A 14,704-nucleotide genomic window follows, 5' to 3' on the forward strand; every position below is an offset into this window, starting at 1 on the left:
TCTCTGAGCTCTGGGCTGGGGTCCCAGACCCCCCTGCCCAGGTCCCTGACCCTCCAGGGCAACCAAAGGAATGCCCTGGACTCCAAGAGGGATGGAGTTGGAGCAATGCACAAAGCTCTTCCCACATTTGGGGCACTTGCAGGGCTTCCCTTACTGGAGCCTCCGTTCGTGTTGGATCAAGTAAGAGGTGTCAGAGAAGCTCTTCCTTCACTGGGGACCTTCGTAGGGCCTCTCCCTAGTATGGATTCGCCGGTGCCTGATGAGGTTGGAGTTGCGGTTGAAGCCCTTCCCACAGTCGGGGCAGCGGAAGGGCCTCTCCTCTGTGTGAATCCGCTCGTGAACGAGGAGACTAGAGCTGGTCCGAAACCTCTTCCCACACTCAGGACACTCGTAGGGCCTCTCCCCAGTGTGGATCATTTGATGGATGACCAGGTGCGACCTCTGGTTGAAGCCCTTCCCACATTCCCCACACTTGTATGGCCTTTCCTCAGCGTGGATGTTCTGGTGGTGGATCAGGCTGGAGCGCTGGCTGAAGCTCTTCCCACATTGCTCACACTCATAGGGCCGTTCCCTGGTGTGGATCCTCTGGTGGCAGATCAGGTGGGATCTCTGGCTGAAGCTCATCCCACATTCCCCACACTCGTAGGGCCTCTCCCCAGTGTGGATGCGCTGGTGGGTGATGAGCGTGGACTTGTGCTTGAAGCCCTTCCTGCAGTCGGGGCAGCGGAAGGGCCTCTCCTCTGTGTGAATCTGATGGTGCTTGAGGAGACCGGAGCTTCTCTGAAACCTCTTCTGACACTTGGGACACTTGTAGGGTCTCTCCCCGGTGTGGATGATCTGGTGCTGGACAGGGGTGTTGCTCTGGATGAAGCTCTGTCCACTTTCCTGGCACACGGTGGGTCTTTCCTCCTCAGAGCTCCCTGGGATGGGTTTGGAGACCTTCCTCCTGTCGGATCTCTGTCGCTTTTTCTCCCTTTTGGATTCCTGTACCATGGGGCCACTCAAAACGGCCTCTTCCACGAGGTTCTGCTGCAGGGATTTGTCCTCCCTGGTCTCCATCCTCAGCTCCTTGTCTGGGAGAGGAAGGACAAGGAAAAGAATGGGATTTACCTCCATGCCAGAGGGAAGGGGAAGGAGATTCTCCCAACACATCCCCAGCAGGACAGCGTCGGCAGCTGGGTTGTCCTGGAGCTGGGGGCCATGCTGGGCTGGGAGATGGAGCAGGAGAGAGGGGGAAAGGGGCACTGACTTCCTCCTCACCTGCCTGGCTGTCCTGGGGCATCTTCCTCTTCCTCACAGCCTCCTCCTCCATCCAGTCAAAGTTTGGGAATTGGAAATCCTGGTTTGGGCAAAAACAAAGGATGAGTATGTTGAGTTTGAATGTCCTTCTGCTCAAGTCCATCTCTACAAGTCACCAGATATCTGGAGTCCCTAATAACCTATCAAACACCAAGAGCAGCCCTGGAAATTCCTTTGTGGAGTTCCCTGTCTCTAGTCTCCCTGCCCTCCCCAGGCTGCTGAGAATCCCAGGAATCTGAAAAGCTCCCTCCTTTTCCATTTTCTATTTAGGAATGCTGAGGATTTTGGGGTTCCAGGGTCCCTTCTCCCCTTATTCTCTGCTTTCGGGTGCAGGGGCGCCAAGGAGTCCCCCCTGTACCTCTCCAAGCTGTTGAGGGTCCTGCAAATTGCAGCGCTCCCCCCTCTCTGGGTTCCTGGGGGACACAGGGCTCTGCTCCTCCAGGCTGCCTCTGCCAGCAGCCACCACTGGGACCCCCTAATGTCCCCCCAAGTGGCATTTTCCACACAGCTTTGGCGTTCTTACTTCTCCAAACATCCCCAACCAAAAAAACCCAACCCAGGGACACCTCAGGATATCTGAGCCAAGCTCCCTGTCTTGGGTTGGCAAGACACGTGTCTGCAATGGAAGGCAGGAGCCTCCCTTGAAATGGAAAATACAAACGCCCTCTCTTTGAATTATAATTTTGAAATTAATGTGCTCTCAAACAAAATATGGCAATAGGAATATCAGTTCTTCAGCAGGAAAATAAACTAAATATTCAGTAGTTAAAAACAAACCAAAACAAAACAAAAAAAACCAAAAAAACCCAACACAAAAAAAACCCCAAAACATAAAAGTCAGAATCCAACCTGACACCCAGGTAGTCAGGGTGTTGCTAGCAGTGCAATCAAATCGTGGCTGCAGTGCTCCTGGACTGACAGATGTGGTTTTGTTGAAGCAATGATCCTGTAGAAGGGTGTAGTTTTCCTCTGAAGGTCCAGTGGTGTTGCAGATGGGTCTGGTCTTCCTCTGGGAATCCACTGGAAACCAGGCTGCTTCTGGTGTTTAAATCTCAGATTATATCCAGGTTGGGAATGCTTGGCTCCTCCCTCTGGGTGGAGCATCTCACAATGGGATGATGTAATTTTATCAGTCATGCAGTGAGACTCAATGGCCCATTAACAGAAGATATCTCCCTGGAGGGAGGACGGGTCATGGAAGAGATCAAGAACACTGCCCCATTTGGTTTTAACAGCTGGCCCATTAAAAGAAGATCCCCCTCAGAGATATGAGGGATGAGTCATGGAAGAGATAAACAACCTGCCCTCCTGTTTTTAACAGATGGTAATAGAACACACTTTTTTTGGTTACATCTTGCATTGCAAGACAGGGCTTGATGCTCCTTGCCCAGGCTCTCTCCAGAACAAGCCCAGGCCAATGCTCAGCAGAGAAAAGCCCCGTGAGCAGCTCCAGGGTGGCCATGGGCAGGCTGGGGGCAAACAGCATGGCTGGGGCTCTGCAAGGTCCCTGGAGGAGATGGGAAGGAGCAGCAGAGCAGGGGCTGATCCATCCCCACTGTGCTGGACACCCCAGGGCAGTGTCCCAGAGCGTCCTCATGCACCTGCCAACAACATCCCCCCTCTGCAGCCCTGGCCTCTCCCCCAGCTCACACAGGTGCCGCATCCTTGCAGGCACAGACACGGCAGCGCTGGCTCAGGAGCCCCTGTTTGCACTGCCCAGAGCAGGCGTGAGCACCCCCATGGTGTTGGTATGAGGAGATGAACCTGAGTGAGCACATATGCCATCAGCCCCTGGGGCCAGGAAGGGCTGGGGGACAGCAGGGAAACCACTCAGGTTTGTGGTGGCCTCTGAAGTCATCCAGAAAGTTTGTTCCCATGAGCTGTGAGTTTCCTGTGCCACTGCAGGTGTTGCTGCTCAGAGCCAGTGCTGCCTGGCAGCCACTCCCAAACTGCACTGAGCATTTCATTTGCTTCACCTTGGCTTTCTTTCCCCTTCCTGGTACAAATTTCTTAATTTTGCCCCTCCCTGTTCCCTCCCCTGCAAACAGCCCATCCCTGGTTGCCCATTCGTCTCTGGCCCCATTCCCCGTTTCAGTTCCTGAGTTGGCACCATGGGAACGTCCACTGGGGAGCTGGATCATCCTCCAAGTGCTTCAGGAATTGTCTGCATGCTCCTGCAGGACTGACATGATGGGCTTTGGTGCTGTGGGGAGAAGTTGAGGGACCTGGGCTGCTGGACCTTCTGAAGAGAAGGTCCAAGGCTTGTGGTGGTGCAGAACTGTTTTATTAGGTTTTTATAAGAAGTTTATGTTATGGTTCATTTCACTGTATCCCCAATTCTGTATCCCTTTTGTGTTGTCTGTATAAGAAGGTGTTTTGTGTCAGTCCTCCCACTCCTCACCTGACCTGTAACATCCCCTCTGCCCCACCCCCCTCTCTCTGGGGCAGCCTATCACTTTGAGGGTCCCTCCTGGATTGCAAAATCTCAGGGAGAGGGCTTCAGGTGATAGGTCCCCTGGGGGGAATTCCTTTAGCTCTGGATTTTAGTGGTCCAAGGCTTAGGGGTGGGCACACCTTGTTACCCCCTGAATCCCCTGATTTGTTGCCTTGTTGTATCCTCCCTGGAACCTCTCCCCCGCTTATAAGGGGTAGGAGGGAGATTCAAACTCTCTCAGCTGGGAGCTCTCAGCCTCTCTGCTCCTCAGCTCTTCAGCTAATAAACATCTTTTAACCTGCTACGCTGAGAGCCAGCCTTTTCTCTTCTGCAGCTGTTGCTGTCATGACACTATTGGGTCCAGCTGCTAAGCTGAGAAGCTGAAACGAACTGGGACCTTCTGTGGCTGTGTTGACCCGAGCTAGCCGGAGGTCAGCTCCCTCCCGGTGCAGGGACAGAACCAGACACAAAGGCTTATCTTGCAACTGCTGCAAGGGTGGTTTCAGAGAATCACAGAATCAGCACGGTTGGAAAAGACCTTGGACATCACCAAGTCCAACCTGTGACCTGACACTGCCTTGTCTCCCTTGAGCCTCCTCTTCTCCAGGATGAACAAACCCAGCTCCCTCAGCCTCTCCTCACAGGACTTGTGTTCCAGACCCCTCACCAGCCTTCTTGCCCTTCTCTGGACACATTCCAGCCCCTCCACTTCCTTCCTAATTTGGGAGGCCCAGAAGTGGACACAGCACTCAGGTGCTGCCCAACGAGTGCTGAGCACAAGTGAAGAATCACTGCCTTGATACTGATGGCCACACTGTCCCTGATCCAGGCCAGGAGCCATTGGCCTTTTTGGCCACATGGGCACACTGCTGGCTCTTGTCCAGCCTGCTGTCCATCTGTCCCTGCATTTCCCTTTCTGCCTGGCCACTGTCCAGCCACTCTGTCCCCAACCTGTCTGTTGTTTATCCTGGAGAAAAGGAGTCTCAAGGGAGACAAGGCAGTGTCAGGGCACAGGTTGGACTTGATGATGTCCAAGGTCTTTTCCAACCTGGCTGATTCTGTGATTCTCTGAAACCACCCTTGCAGCAGTTGCAGGATGAGCCCTGGGCCTCCTCTTCAGAAGCTCCAGCAGCCCAGGTCCCTCAGCTTCTCCTCACAGCCCCAAAGCCCATCCTGTCAGTCCTGCAGAGCCTCTCCAGTTCAGGGAAAACCCTGGACAACTGAATAACAGAATCAATATGATTTTAGCAGAAGCCGTTTATTGTCTATGTTAAACTCCAGTTATAGATTCTAGCACTACTGTCCACACGTACAGGTGCCTCTCAATTGGCTGAGCCACTTGTTCACAAGGCAGGCACACATCCTTCAGGACACCAAATTGGTCAAGCGTCCATCATCATGTTGTGTGTCCTCTAAGTTTTGCATTGTTTGTAAACAGTTTCTCAGGCTCTTGGTTCTTATTTGTAGTCCTGTTGTTATCTCAGTAGCCTTGTGGAATTCCTGAGGCCTCCTGGGCAAGGAGCCTCAAGCCCTGTCTTACAATGCAAGATGTAACCAAAAAAATGTATTCTATTACCATCTGTGAACACCAGCTGGGGCAGGTTGTTTATCTCTTCCATGACCCATTCCTCATATCTCTGAGGGGGATCTTCTCTTAATGGCCGAGCTGTGTAAAACCAAATGGGGCAGTGTTCTTGATCTCTTCCATGACCCATCCTCCCTCCAGGGAGATATCTTCTGTTAATGGGCCATTGCCACTTTGGGAAGGGCTCTGGTGACCCAGGTTCCTGTGACCCACGATGAGAAGTCACCTGTCCCTTTCTCTGCCCCTGGCAGTGATGTGAGGTGGGACTGAAGAACATGAGGGTCTGGCCATGGTCCCATCATTGTATTTGAGCCCATCTCAGGTCATTTCTGGATGGGCTCTGCCCCAGCCCACAGAGTGTGACCTCAGCCCTGACTCTGTCACAGCAGCTGTGCCTGAGCCCTGCAAAGCCTAAAGGTCACTGTCATGGGTTAGCACAGTTTGGTTTTTAGTTAGGGAGGAATGTGAAGTGTTACCCTGTCAGGACCCTGGAAATAGTTTTAGAAAGGACAAGGACCTATCAGAAGCCGGTTTGAGATATTGGCATCTGCTTTGGCCACTGAGAATGTTGAATGCGACTTTGGGAAGTACCCATATAAATCCTGGGTTTGTTCAGGTCAGGCCCTTTTCCTCCTGGTCAGCTGAACAGGTAACATCGAGTGGGTCCTACTGCTCCCCACACCCCACCTCCCCCTTCGGGGGGAAGCTCTCCCGAGGCCGAGCCGGACTCCATCAGCTCCCCAGGGGGAGGAGAGGTTGCAGCTTAACATCAACCACTTTGAAAAAACCTCCCCAGAGACCCCAGAGCAGGGAGGGATCTCCCCTGATAACAACTATGGGCCCGGTTAGGCCGAGGCTGCCCCGATTGTCACCGAGGGGTGGGCAGAGCTCTCCTCCCGCTCCCCTCCTCCGGTGTCTTCCAGACGGAGAAGAAAGAGTGGAGGGAGGAAACCAGGCTGATCTGAAATGGAGAGACTGCTGCCTGGAGCAGAAATCACATGGCCACTACAGGCCTGGGCAGAGTTAACCCTTTCCTGGCAACATGGAGCTTCCAAGGCCTGACCCTTCCCTGAGAGAGAAAAGAGACAGAGGGGACATAGGAAAGACACCGCATGAAGTCAGTGTTAGAAATGACCAGGGCAGGAGAACAAGTTCACTCCTTTCAGCACCTTTATTAATCAGCTCTTTTTCTGAAAGGGGTAGCTTTGTGAAGGCCTACGCCACCGCTGCTCTCGATGGACACCGCTGAGGAGGAGAGCATCATCAAATTTGCGCAGCCGCAGAGTTGTGAGCCTTGCCTCACAGGAGTCCCTCAGGTCTCGTTCCCAGTGTGTTTTGGGCCAGGGGGTGTCTCCCACTGGGTGCTTCTCAGGTCAGGGTGAGAACCTAGATATTTGTCTGACCGGGCCTGCCCGTGTCTGAAGGTCTCCCTCACCCGTTGGTACCTTTCATTCCATTGGAAATTATGCCGGCTCATTGTGATTAGGGGTTGTTGGTGTCTTCCGCACTTCCGGCTGAGAGGTGCACCTTGGGAGTCCCCCTTATCTCCATATTGGGTGGTGCTTGATGGAGGGTGGTCGGTCTCTGGGCAGTGCCTCTAGGCTGATGGACAGTTGAGGTGGAGCTGATGAGAGGCAGGCAGTGTCTGTGTTTCGGTGGGCGTAGACATGTGGTGTTGCTGACTCAACGGGCCAATCGGGGAGCAGCGGATACTTAACTTAGGATAAGGTAAGGGGGAAACTGGGACTGAACAATGGAGTTTAGGGGCCTAACTTGGAATAAGGTAAGGGGAATGTACAAAACTGGGGTCTGGGGTACACAGAACTGGTTTCTGGGGGTACATAGAACAGATAACAAAGACAGATAACATTAAAGCATAACACTGGCAACAAGAACAAGTAACGTTAATACAAACAGCTGTTCAACTTAACATGAACTCCTAATACTCTGCACCTTGTTTAATTTTATTTTTCACAGTGTTGGTGTCTTTGGTGCTGACCCTGCCCACTGGTAAATTAAAACTGGTGAAGTCTCGCCAGATCACCACAAAATGTCACTTTTTAAACATAAATAAGGATTCAGTCCTATCCAAAATTCCTGGATGGGAAGCCCTTCCCTAGATCTCGCTGGCTCTGGAGTGGATTGAGGTCAGAGCACTGTGTGAGCAATGGAGGAGTCAGGTAAAAGAGGCTGAACTGCTGGATCTGTAAAATGCATCTAAAAATTGCATATGGAAAAAGGAAAAGAACTTGTGGGTTTGGGAAGATGAGGATGGATTTTGTTAACAGCACATTGGAAACAGCACCACAGAAGGAAGAATTGGTTTTGGAATGCTCCCACATGGAGTGAGAGAAGGAAGGTTTAAATCTTGAGCTCAGGTTTCTTTGTGCAAGTGAAATATAGTATTATAGTTATTATTAGTAATAGCTATTTCAAAATATACTGTGATATATATTTTTTTTCAATTTAATTAAAAATCAATAATGTGAAAGAATGCTGATTTTTTTGCTTTGGCTTCTATCATGGGTTGGCACAGTTTTGTTTTCTAGTTATAGGGAAATGTGAAATGTTTTTCCCTGCCATCACCCTGCCCTGGTTTTGTGGGGGGAGGACAGGGACCTATCAAAAGCTGGCCGGGATATTGGCAGCTAAGTTGACCAATGGGAAATGTCGATTGCGACTTTGGAGGGGACATTTTAAACTAATCTGCTGCTGATCGGTCTCTCTCTCGCTTTGGAATCAGCCATGAGGTGACATCGTGGGCGGTGGGCAGGCCCCGGTCGGGCCCCTGAGAGCTGCTGCCCACATGGGAGCAGCCTGGGTTGAGCCCTTTTACAGCTTTGTGGTAGCTCTGAACTGGGCCGCCCTGGATGAGACCGAGGGGTGGAAAAAAGGACATCTGCCAGCTTCCTCCATCAGCACAGCTTTGCATTTTCTACAGCTCATGCAGCCTGGCGCTTGCACGTGGCCCTTGCAACCTCGGGCGGATTTAACCCTTTCCTAGCAACATGGAGCTTTTAAAGCACAACTCCTCCTTGAGAGAAAGAAAGAAATCAGAGGGTACATAGAACAGACACTGAATGAAGTCAGTTAGATTAGAAGTGAAAGAATTAATAATATTGGAATAGGATTGATGAAGTGGATATTTTTAACCGGACTTCTCTAGGGTAAACCATGGAGAAATGGACTGTTCTTTGCAGCATCTTAGTGATATTGGGTAGAATGCTATTCTAATCAAAACTGAGGACTGATGTAATTGAAATTTATTTGGGAACTTTAAAGCCCCCACTCCTGGGTTAAAAGGAGGTATCAGCCTTTGAGACAAAGATGATTTTAGATTAGAAGAAGTATTCGTAAATAGTACCCCAGATACACTGAGAAGCTTTGCTGATAGAACATCACAGTCTGCAAAAACTCTGGGTGGCAGCAGATGTGTGACATTGAGAGCACTGGACTATTTTGTCGTGTGGCAAACATCTTCATTAAAAAATCCCAGGGAGACTCTTCTCCAAAAAGTAGTGAGTAATTATGTCTAAATAGTGAAACTGACTGAAAATCTCAAGTTGTGTCTTTCTATGTTGTTCAATAAGAAAGTTAATAGTTTTTAAGAGAAGTGTCTTTTAAAGTGTCATTCTGTTTTAGATTGTTTTCTTTTTCTCAACTTTTTTTTCATTCTTTTAGTGTGTATTAATAAAACTTTTTTGTTGTTCATTTTTAATCTTAAGCCTGCTTTGTTTTTTTTTTAATTCCTAATCTCTATCCTCCAGAAAAAGAGAATAAATACTAAAAGCCCTACATTAACTGGTGTTTCTGCCTGGTTTTAATAAATTAAAACCATTACACCTGTCATGGAATTGCCATGGAAACCCAGCTGATTGGAAATGCAATGGTGGACAAAGGTTTTAGTGGGGCCTGTCACAATAGCACAAAGGGTGGTGGTTTTAAACTAAAGGAAGGGAGGTTCAGATAAGGGGAGATAAGGAGGGAATTTTTGATGGTGAGGTTGGTGATACATCAGGACAGGTTCCCAGGGAGGTGGTCAATGCCCCATCCCTGGAATCATTCAAGTCCAGATGGGACAGGGCTCTGAACAACCTGATCTGGTGAAAGATGTCCCTGCTCATGGCAGGGGTTTGGATGAGATGAGCACTGCAGAGCTCTTCCCATCCAAAGCATTCCAGGATTGCATGGGGAGAAGGGGCTGCTCACTGGACTCCATCCACTCCCTTGACTCCTCCTTGTCTCTGCTGGAGCCCACATCCAGCAGCCAAAGCCAGCCCCTTCTCTGGCCTTTCCCTGCCCTGCCCCAGGGGCTGACAGAGCCAGGGTGGCACAGGTGACCTTTAGGCTTTGCAGGGCTCAGGCACAGCGGCTGGGACAGAGTCAGGGCTGAGGTCACACTCTGTGGGCTGGGGCAGAGCCCAGCCAGAAATGAGCCCTGGAGCAGCAGCTCTGCAGTGGTGGCCACCAGGCCGCCTTGCCAAGGGAGGCTTCTGGCCATGGCCTGGAAGCAGCTGCTGCTGCCAAGGTGCCTTTGGTGCCTCAGGCTCTCCCTGGCACAGCTCCCAGCACGGCACTCTGCACTTGTGCCCGAGGCCTTCACTGTGTTGGGGCTGGCCTGGGGCTTTTCCTGCAGCGGGATCTGCCCTGGTCCTGGCACAGGAAAGGCAGTTCCTGCTGGAGCAGGAGGCTCTGCCTGCAATGGGCTCAAACAACTCTAACAAAGGCCCATTTACTTCAGAATTGCTTTCTAAAGCATGATATTCTAATAATTGTAATAGCTCCTAAACTGTGGAGCAAATAACTCTTTCTTTTATTTACTCTGTAGTGTGAATAAATCTTTCTGTCCATTTCTGATCTGAATCAATCATAGTTGTATCTATATAAATATATCTGGTATTCCTTTGTTAATCCTGTGGGACAAATTGCATTGCAGTTCAATCTACCTGTCCAATCTTTTACACATAAACCTTTAACAAAATGTGGGGATGGGATTGGATCCAGCCACTCCCAGTCTCCTCTCTTAGATGGAATTTTAAAAGTCTAGGCATCCTGGGGGAGTTTGAGGATCCATGGTGGCTGTTGGGTGTCATTTCTCATCCTCATGACTCAGCAGGAGTTTCTCCAATGAAGAAATAAAGCTTTTGCCTGAAGCTCCCACTCTGCCCATGACAGGAACCCCTGTGAGTGTCTGGGACATCCCGGCTCTTGGGCAGCCTGGGGACTCCTGGGATGTCACCGTGGAGCCCCTGTGAGTGCCTGTGGCAGATCGGTGCCTTTGCAGCCCAAGGTCCCCTGGGATGTCACCATGGAATGGCTGTGACTGCCTCTGACCACAGGGCTCTTGACCATCCCCAGAAACCCCTGGGAGGTCTCCATGGAGCCCCTGTCTCTGCCTGTGACATTCCAGCTCTGGAACAGCCTGGAGACTCTTGGAAAGTCCCCATGGAACCCTCTGAGGGCCTGGGACAACTCGGTTCCTTAGCAGGCCACCATCACCAGCCCCTGTTGCTATGGTCAGTTTCCATGGCAACCATCACCAGCCCCTGTTGCTATGGTGAGTTTCCATGGCAACCATCACCAGCCCCTGTTGCTATGGGCAGTTTCCATGACAACCATCACCAGCCCCTGTTGCTATGGTCAGTTTCCATGGCAACCATCACCAGCCCCTGTTGCTATGGTCAGTTTCCATGACAACCATCCCCAGCCCCTGTTGCTATGGTCGGTCCCTTGGCAGCTCCATGCAGATCCCAGGCCAGGGGTGGTTCCATGGACACCAGCTCAGGCCTGGAGCCAGAGCCCGTTGCCATGGCAACCATTTGCAGTCCCATTCCCAGGGCCATGGGATCCCAGAAGCACAGAATTGGCTGAGTTGGGAGGGACCCATCAGGATCCTCGAGTCCAGCTCCTGGCCCTGCACAGGACACCCCAACAATCCCAGCCTGGGCCTGGCAGCGGTGTCCAAACGCTGCTGGAGCTCCCAGAGCCCTGGAGCTGTGACCCTTCCCTGGGAGCCTGTTCAGTGCCCCAGCAGCCTCTGGGGGAAAAACCTTTTCCTGACATCCAACCTAAACCTGCCCCGACTCAGCTCCAGCCCTTCCCTCCAGTCCTGTCCCTGGGCACCAGAGTGAAGAGGTTCCCACAGCCCCCAGCCAGGGACCCGCTCCCAAGGCTGCTGCCAGGGGAACCAGGGCTGGGACCAGCTGGGATGCTCGGTTTCCATGGGCTGGGATTAAGGAATGGGATTCCCCAATTTCGTGCTCCCGCTAAAAACCGTGCAAGCGCTCACTGGCCTTCAGCCTCCCATGCAAAGTACAAAAGACAAAGATCCCGGGCTGCGATAAGAACAATTTACTGGGAACAGCAACAAGATAAGGAACAAATAGGAACAGAAACAATATTGATAACAGAAGGGGTAAGACAAATGATATACAGGGACAACTACAACAACACTGACTGGCACTTCCCAGCCACGTATTTCCTCCTGCTGGGAAAGGACACCCTTGTCCTTGGGAAAAGAGAAAGAGGCCCTTTCCTGCCCCTGGCAATGACCTGAGATGGGATCAAATACAATGATGGAACTATGGCCACACCTTCGTCTTCTTTGATCCCAATTCACATCATTGCCAGGAGCAGAGAAAGGGACAGGTGTCTTCCCAGCATGGATCATGGGAAATGTGGGTCACCAGGGCTCTGCCCAATGTGGGTCCTCAGATGGGGGATGAGGTTGGAGACTCAAATGAAGCTCTTCCCTCAGTTGGGGCACTTCCAGGACTTCCCTTACCGGTGCCTCCGTTGGTGTTGGCTCAGGTGAGACTTCTGGGTGAAGCTCTTCCCACACCGGGGACACTCGTAGGGCCTCTCCCCAGTGTGGATGCGCCGGTGGCTGATGAGGTGGGAGTTTTGCTTGAAGCCCTTCCTGCAGTCGGGGCAGTGGAAGGGCCTCTCCTCTCTGTGAATCCGCTGGTGCCGGAGGAGATGGCAGCTGGTCTGAAACCTCTTCCCGCACTCGAGACACTTGTAGGGCCTCTGCCCAGTGTGGATCATTTGGTGGATGATCAGCTGGGACCTACAGTTGAAGCCCTTTTCACATTCCCCACACTTGTATGGCCTTTCCTCAGCGTGGAGGTTCTGGTGGCGGATCAAGTGGGAGCGCTGGATGAAGCTCTTCCCACACTGCTCACACTCGTAGGGCCGTTCTTTGGTGTGGATCCTCTGGTGGCAGATCAGGTGGGATCTCTGGCTGAAGCTCATCCCACATTCCCCACACTCGTAGGGCCTCTCCCCAGTGTGGATGCACCGGTGCCTGATGAGGGTGGAGTTGCGGTTGAAGCCCTTCCCACATTCAGGGCAGCGGAAGGGCCTCTCCTCTGTGTGAATCCGCTCGTGCCGGAGGAGACTGGAGCTGGTCTGAAACCTCTTCCCACACTCAGGACACTCATAGGGCCTCTCCCCAGTGTGGATCCTCTGGTGTCTGATCAGGAGGCAGTTCCAGCTGAAGCTCTTCCCACACTCCAAGCACTCGTGGGGCTTCTCCCCATCATGAGGCTGCCCAGGGACCACCAGCTCAGAGCCCTGGCTGAAGCTCTGTCCACCTTCCTGGCACAGGGTGGGTCTTTCCTCCTCAGAGCATGCTGGGATGGGTTTGGAGTCCTTCCTCCTGCAGGATCTCGGGAGCTTTTCCTCCCTTTTGGATTCCTGCACTGTGGAGCTGTTCAAAACATGTTCCATGACGTTCTGCTGCGGGGATTTGTTCTCCCTGGTCTCCATCCTCAGCTCCTTGTCTGGGAGAGGAAGGACAAGGAGGGGATGGGATTTGCCTCCATGCCACAGGGAAGGGGAAGGAAATTCTCCCAACACATCCCTGGCAGGACGGCATTGGCAGCGGGGTTGTCCTGCAGCCGGGGGCCATGCTGGGCTGCGAAATGGAGCAGAAGAGAGGGGGAAAGGGGCACTGACTTCCTCCTCACCTGCCTGGCTGTTCCGTGGCATCTTCCTCTTCCTCACAGCCTTCTTCTCCATCTGGCCAAGGTTTTGCAATGTGAGATCCTGGTTTGGGGAAAAATACAATGTATGGGCACATTGGGTTAGGGGGTCCCTCCTGCCCAAGGCAGTCTCTGGAAGTTACTGGGCATCTGGTGCCCATAAAAACCTCCAAAACACCAAGATTCAATCCATCAACATACACAAATTACCAAGATTCAGCAAAAACACCAACCAGGAGTTTCCCCTCCCTGGTCCCTCCACTTTGGGATCCTAGAGGCCCCCCCATCTGGGTTGCTGTGAATCTAGTTTGTATTGGTCGTCCCCCTCTGTGGGCTGCTGTGCCTCCAGGGAATCCAGGAGGTTCCACTTCTCTGGGATCACCAGTTTGGCATCACAGGTGTCCCACCGGTCAGCACTGTCTGGTGTCCCTCTTTCTGTGTCCTGGGGTATCCATGGGACCCCTTGTACATGTTCCAAACATCTTCAGGCTTTTGGAACACCCCCAGCTCTTGCACTGCCCGTTTCTGCTTCCCCCAGTCCTGGGTTTCCCTCCCAACCCTGCCGATGCCGGGCGATCCCCAGGTGTCTCAGGGCTGACAATGCAGCCCCGGAGCCGGCCAGAGGCAGCCCCAGCACGGGGGGACCCTGCATCCTGCGCTCCCTCGGCAGCCGTGCCCAGCCCCGGGCACAGAGCTCCGTCAGCCCCCGCCGCCCCCTCCCCAGGGCCCCCCGGGGACCCCCGCAGCCGGGGCTGGCTCTGAGGGAGGCGGTCCCCAAGCCCGGCTGCGTGGCCAGGGGGGCACGGGGAGCCCGGGGCCTCTGTGCCAACGCTTCCCCCGCTCTCCCTCAGCCTTTGCCCGGCCCGGCCCGGCCCCCCGAGCCCCGCCAGGCCCCGCACGGCCACGGCCGGCCCGGGCCGCTCCCCTCGGAGCCCGGCCACACGGAGCCGCCTGCACCGAGGGCCAACGGGCCACCGAGCGCTCCCCGGGCCGCCCGGGCCTCGGCCCCGAGCACAGAGCTCTGCCCGGGGGGCTCCCGGCCCAAGGCGGCGGCTCCGGGCCCGGGCGGCCGCTCCCGGCTCCCACAGCCCGCCCGGGGCCGCCCCGCCCGTGCCGGGGCTGCGCCAGCGCTCCCCGCACCCGCGGGGCTTCAAACACATGGGGGCAGCTCACAGAAAAAAACATTCCCCCCATCCTCCCCAAAAAACACTATAATCTCAAGCAGGCATCACCCCCCACCAAAAGAAAAAAAAAAAAAATCCAATACACAAATCCACAAACCAACCACTTCCAGCTCCTTCCCAGGGACCCCAACCCCGCGGGAATGCCCCCGGAAGGGGACAAAATGCTGCTCCCCTGGAGGCACTTGGAACACCCACCTGCAGCCGGGCCCTGGCACAC

At 53.3% G+C, this 14,704-nt stretch overlaps 1 protein-coding gene across 1 annotated transcript; it reads right to left on the minus strand.

Moving 5' to 3' along the window:
• Nucleotides 1–207: 207 nt before the first annotated feature.
• LOC131378790 (zinc finger protein 239-like) lies at nucleotides 208–12,365 on the minus strand. The gene is made up of 2 exons (XM_058424349.1): nucleotides 12,103–12,365; nucleotides 208–973 (listed from the first exon to the last, which is right to left on the minus strand). The coding sequence occupies exons 1-2, from the start codon at nucleotides 12,363–12,365 to the stop codon at nucleotides 208–210; spliced, it is 1,029 nt and encodes a 342-aa protein (XP_058280332.1).
• Nucleotides 12,366–14,704: the final 2,339 nt, after the last annotated feature.

This window comes from Hirundo rustica, unplaced genomic scaffold (assembly GCF_015227805.2).
Source record: "Hirundo rustica isolate bHirRus1 unplaced genomic scaffold, bHirRus1.pri.v3 scaffold_193_arrow_ctg1, whole genome shotgun sequence".
Lineage (NCBI taxonomy): Eukaryota > Metazoa > Chordata > Aves > Passeriformes > Hirundinidae > Hirundo > Hirundo rustica.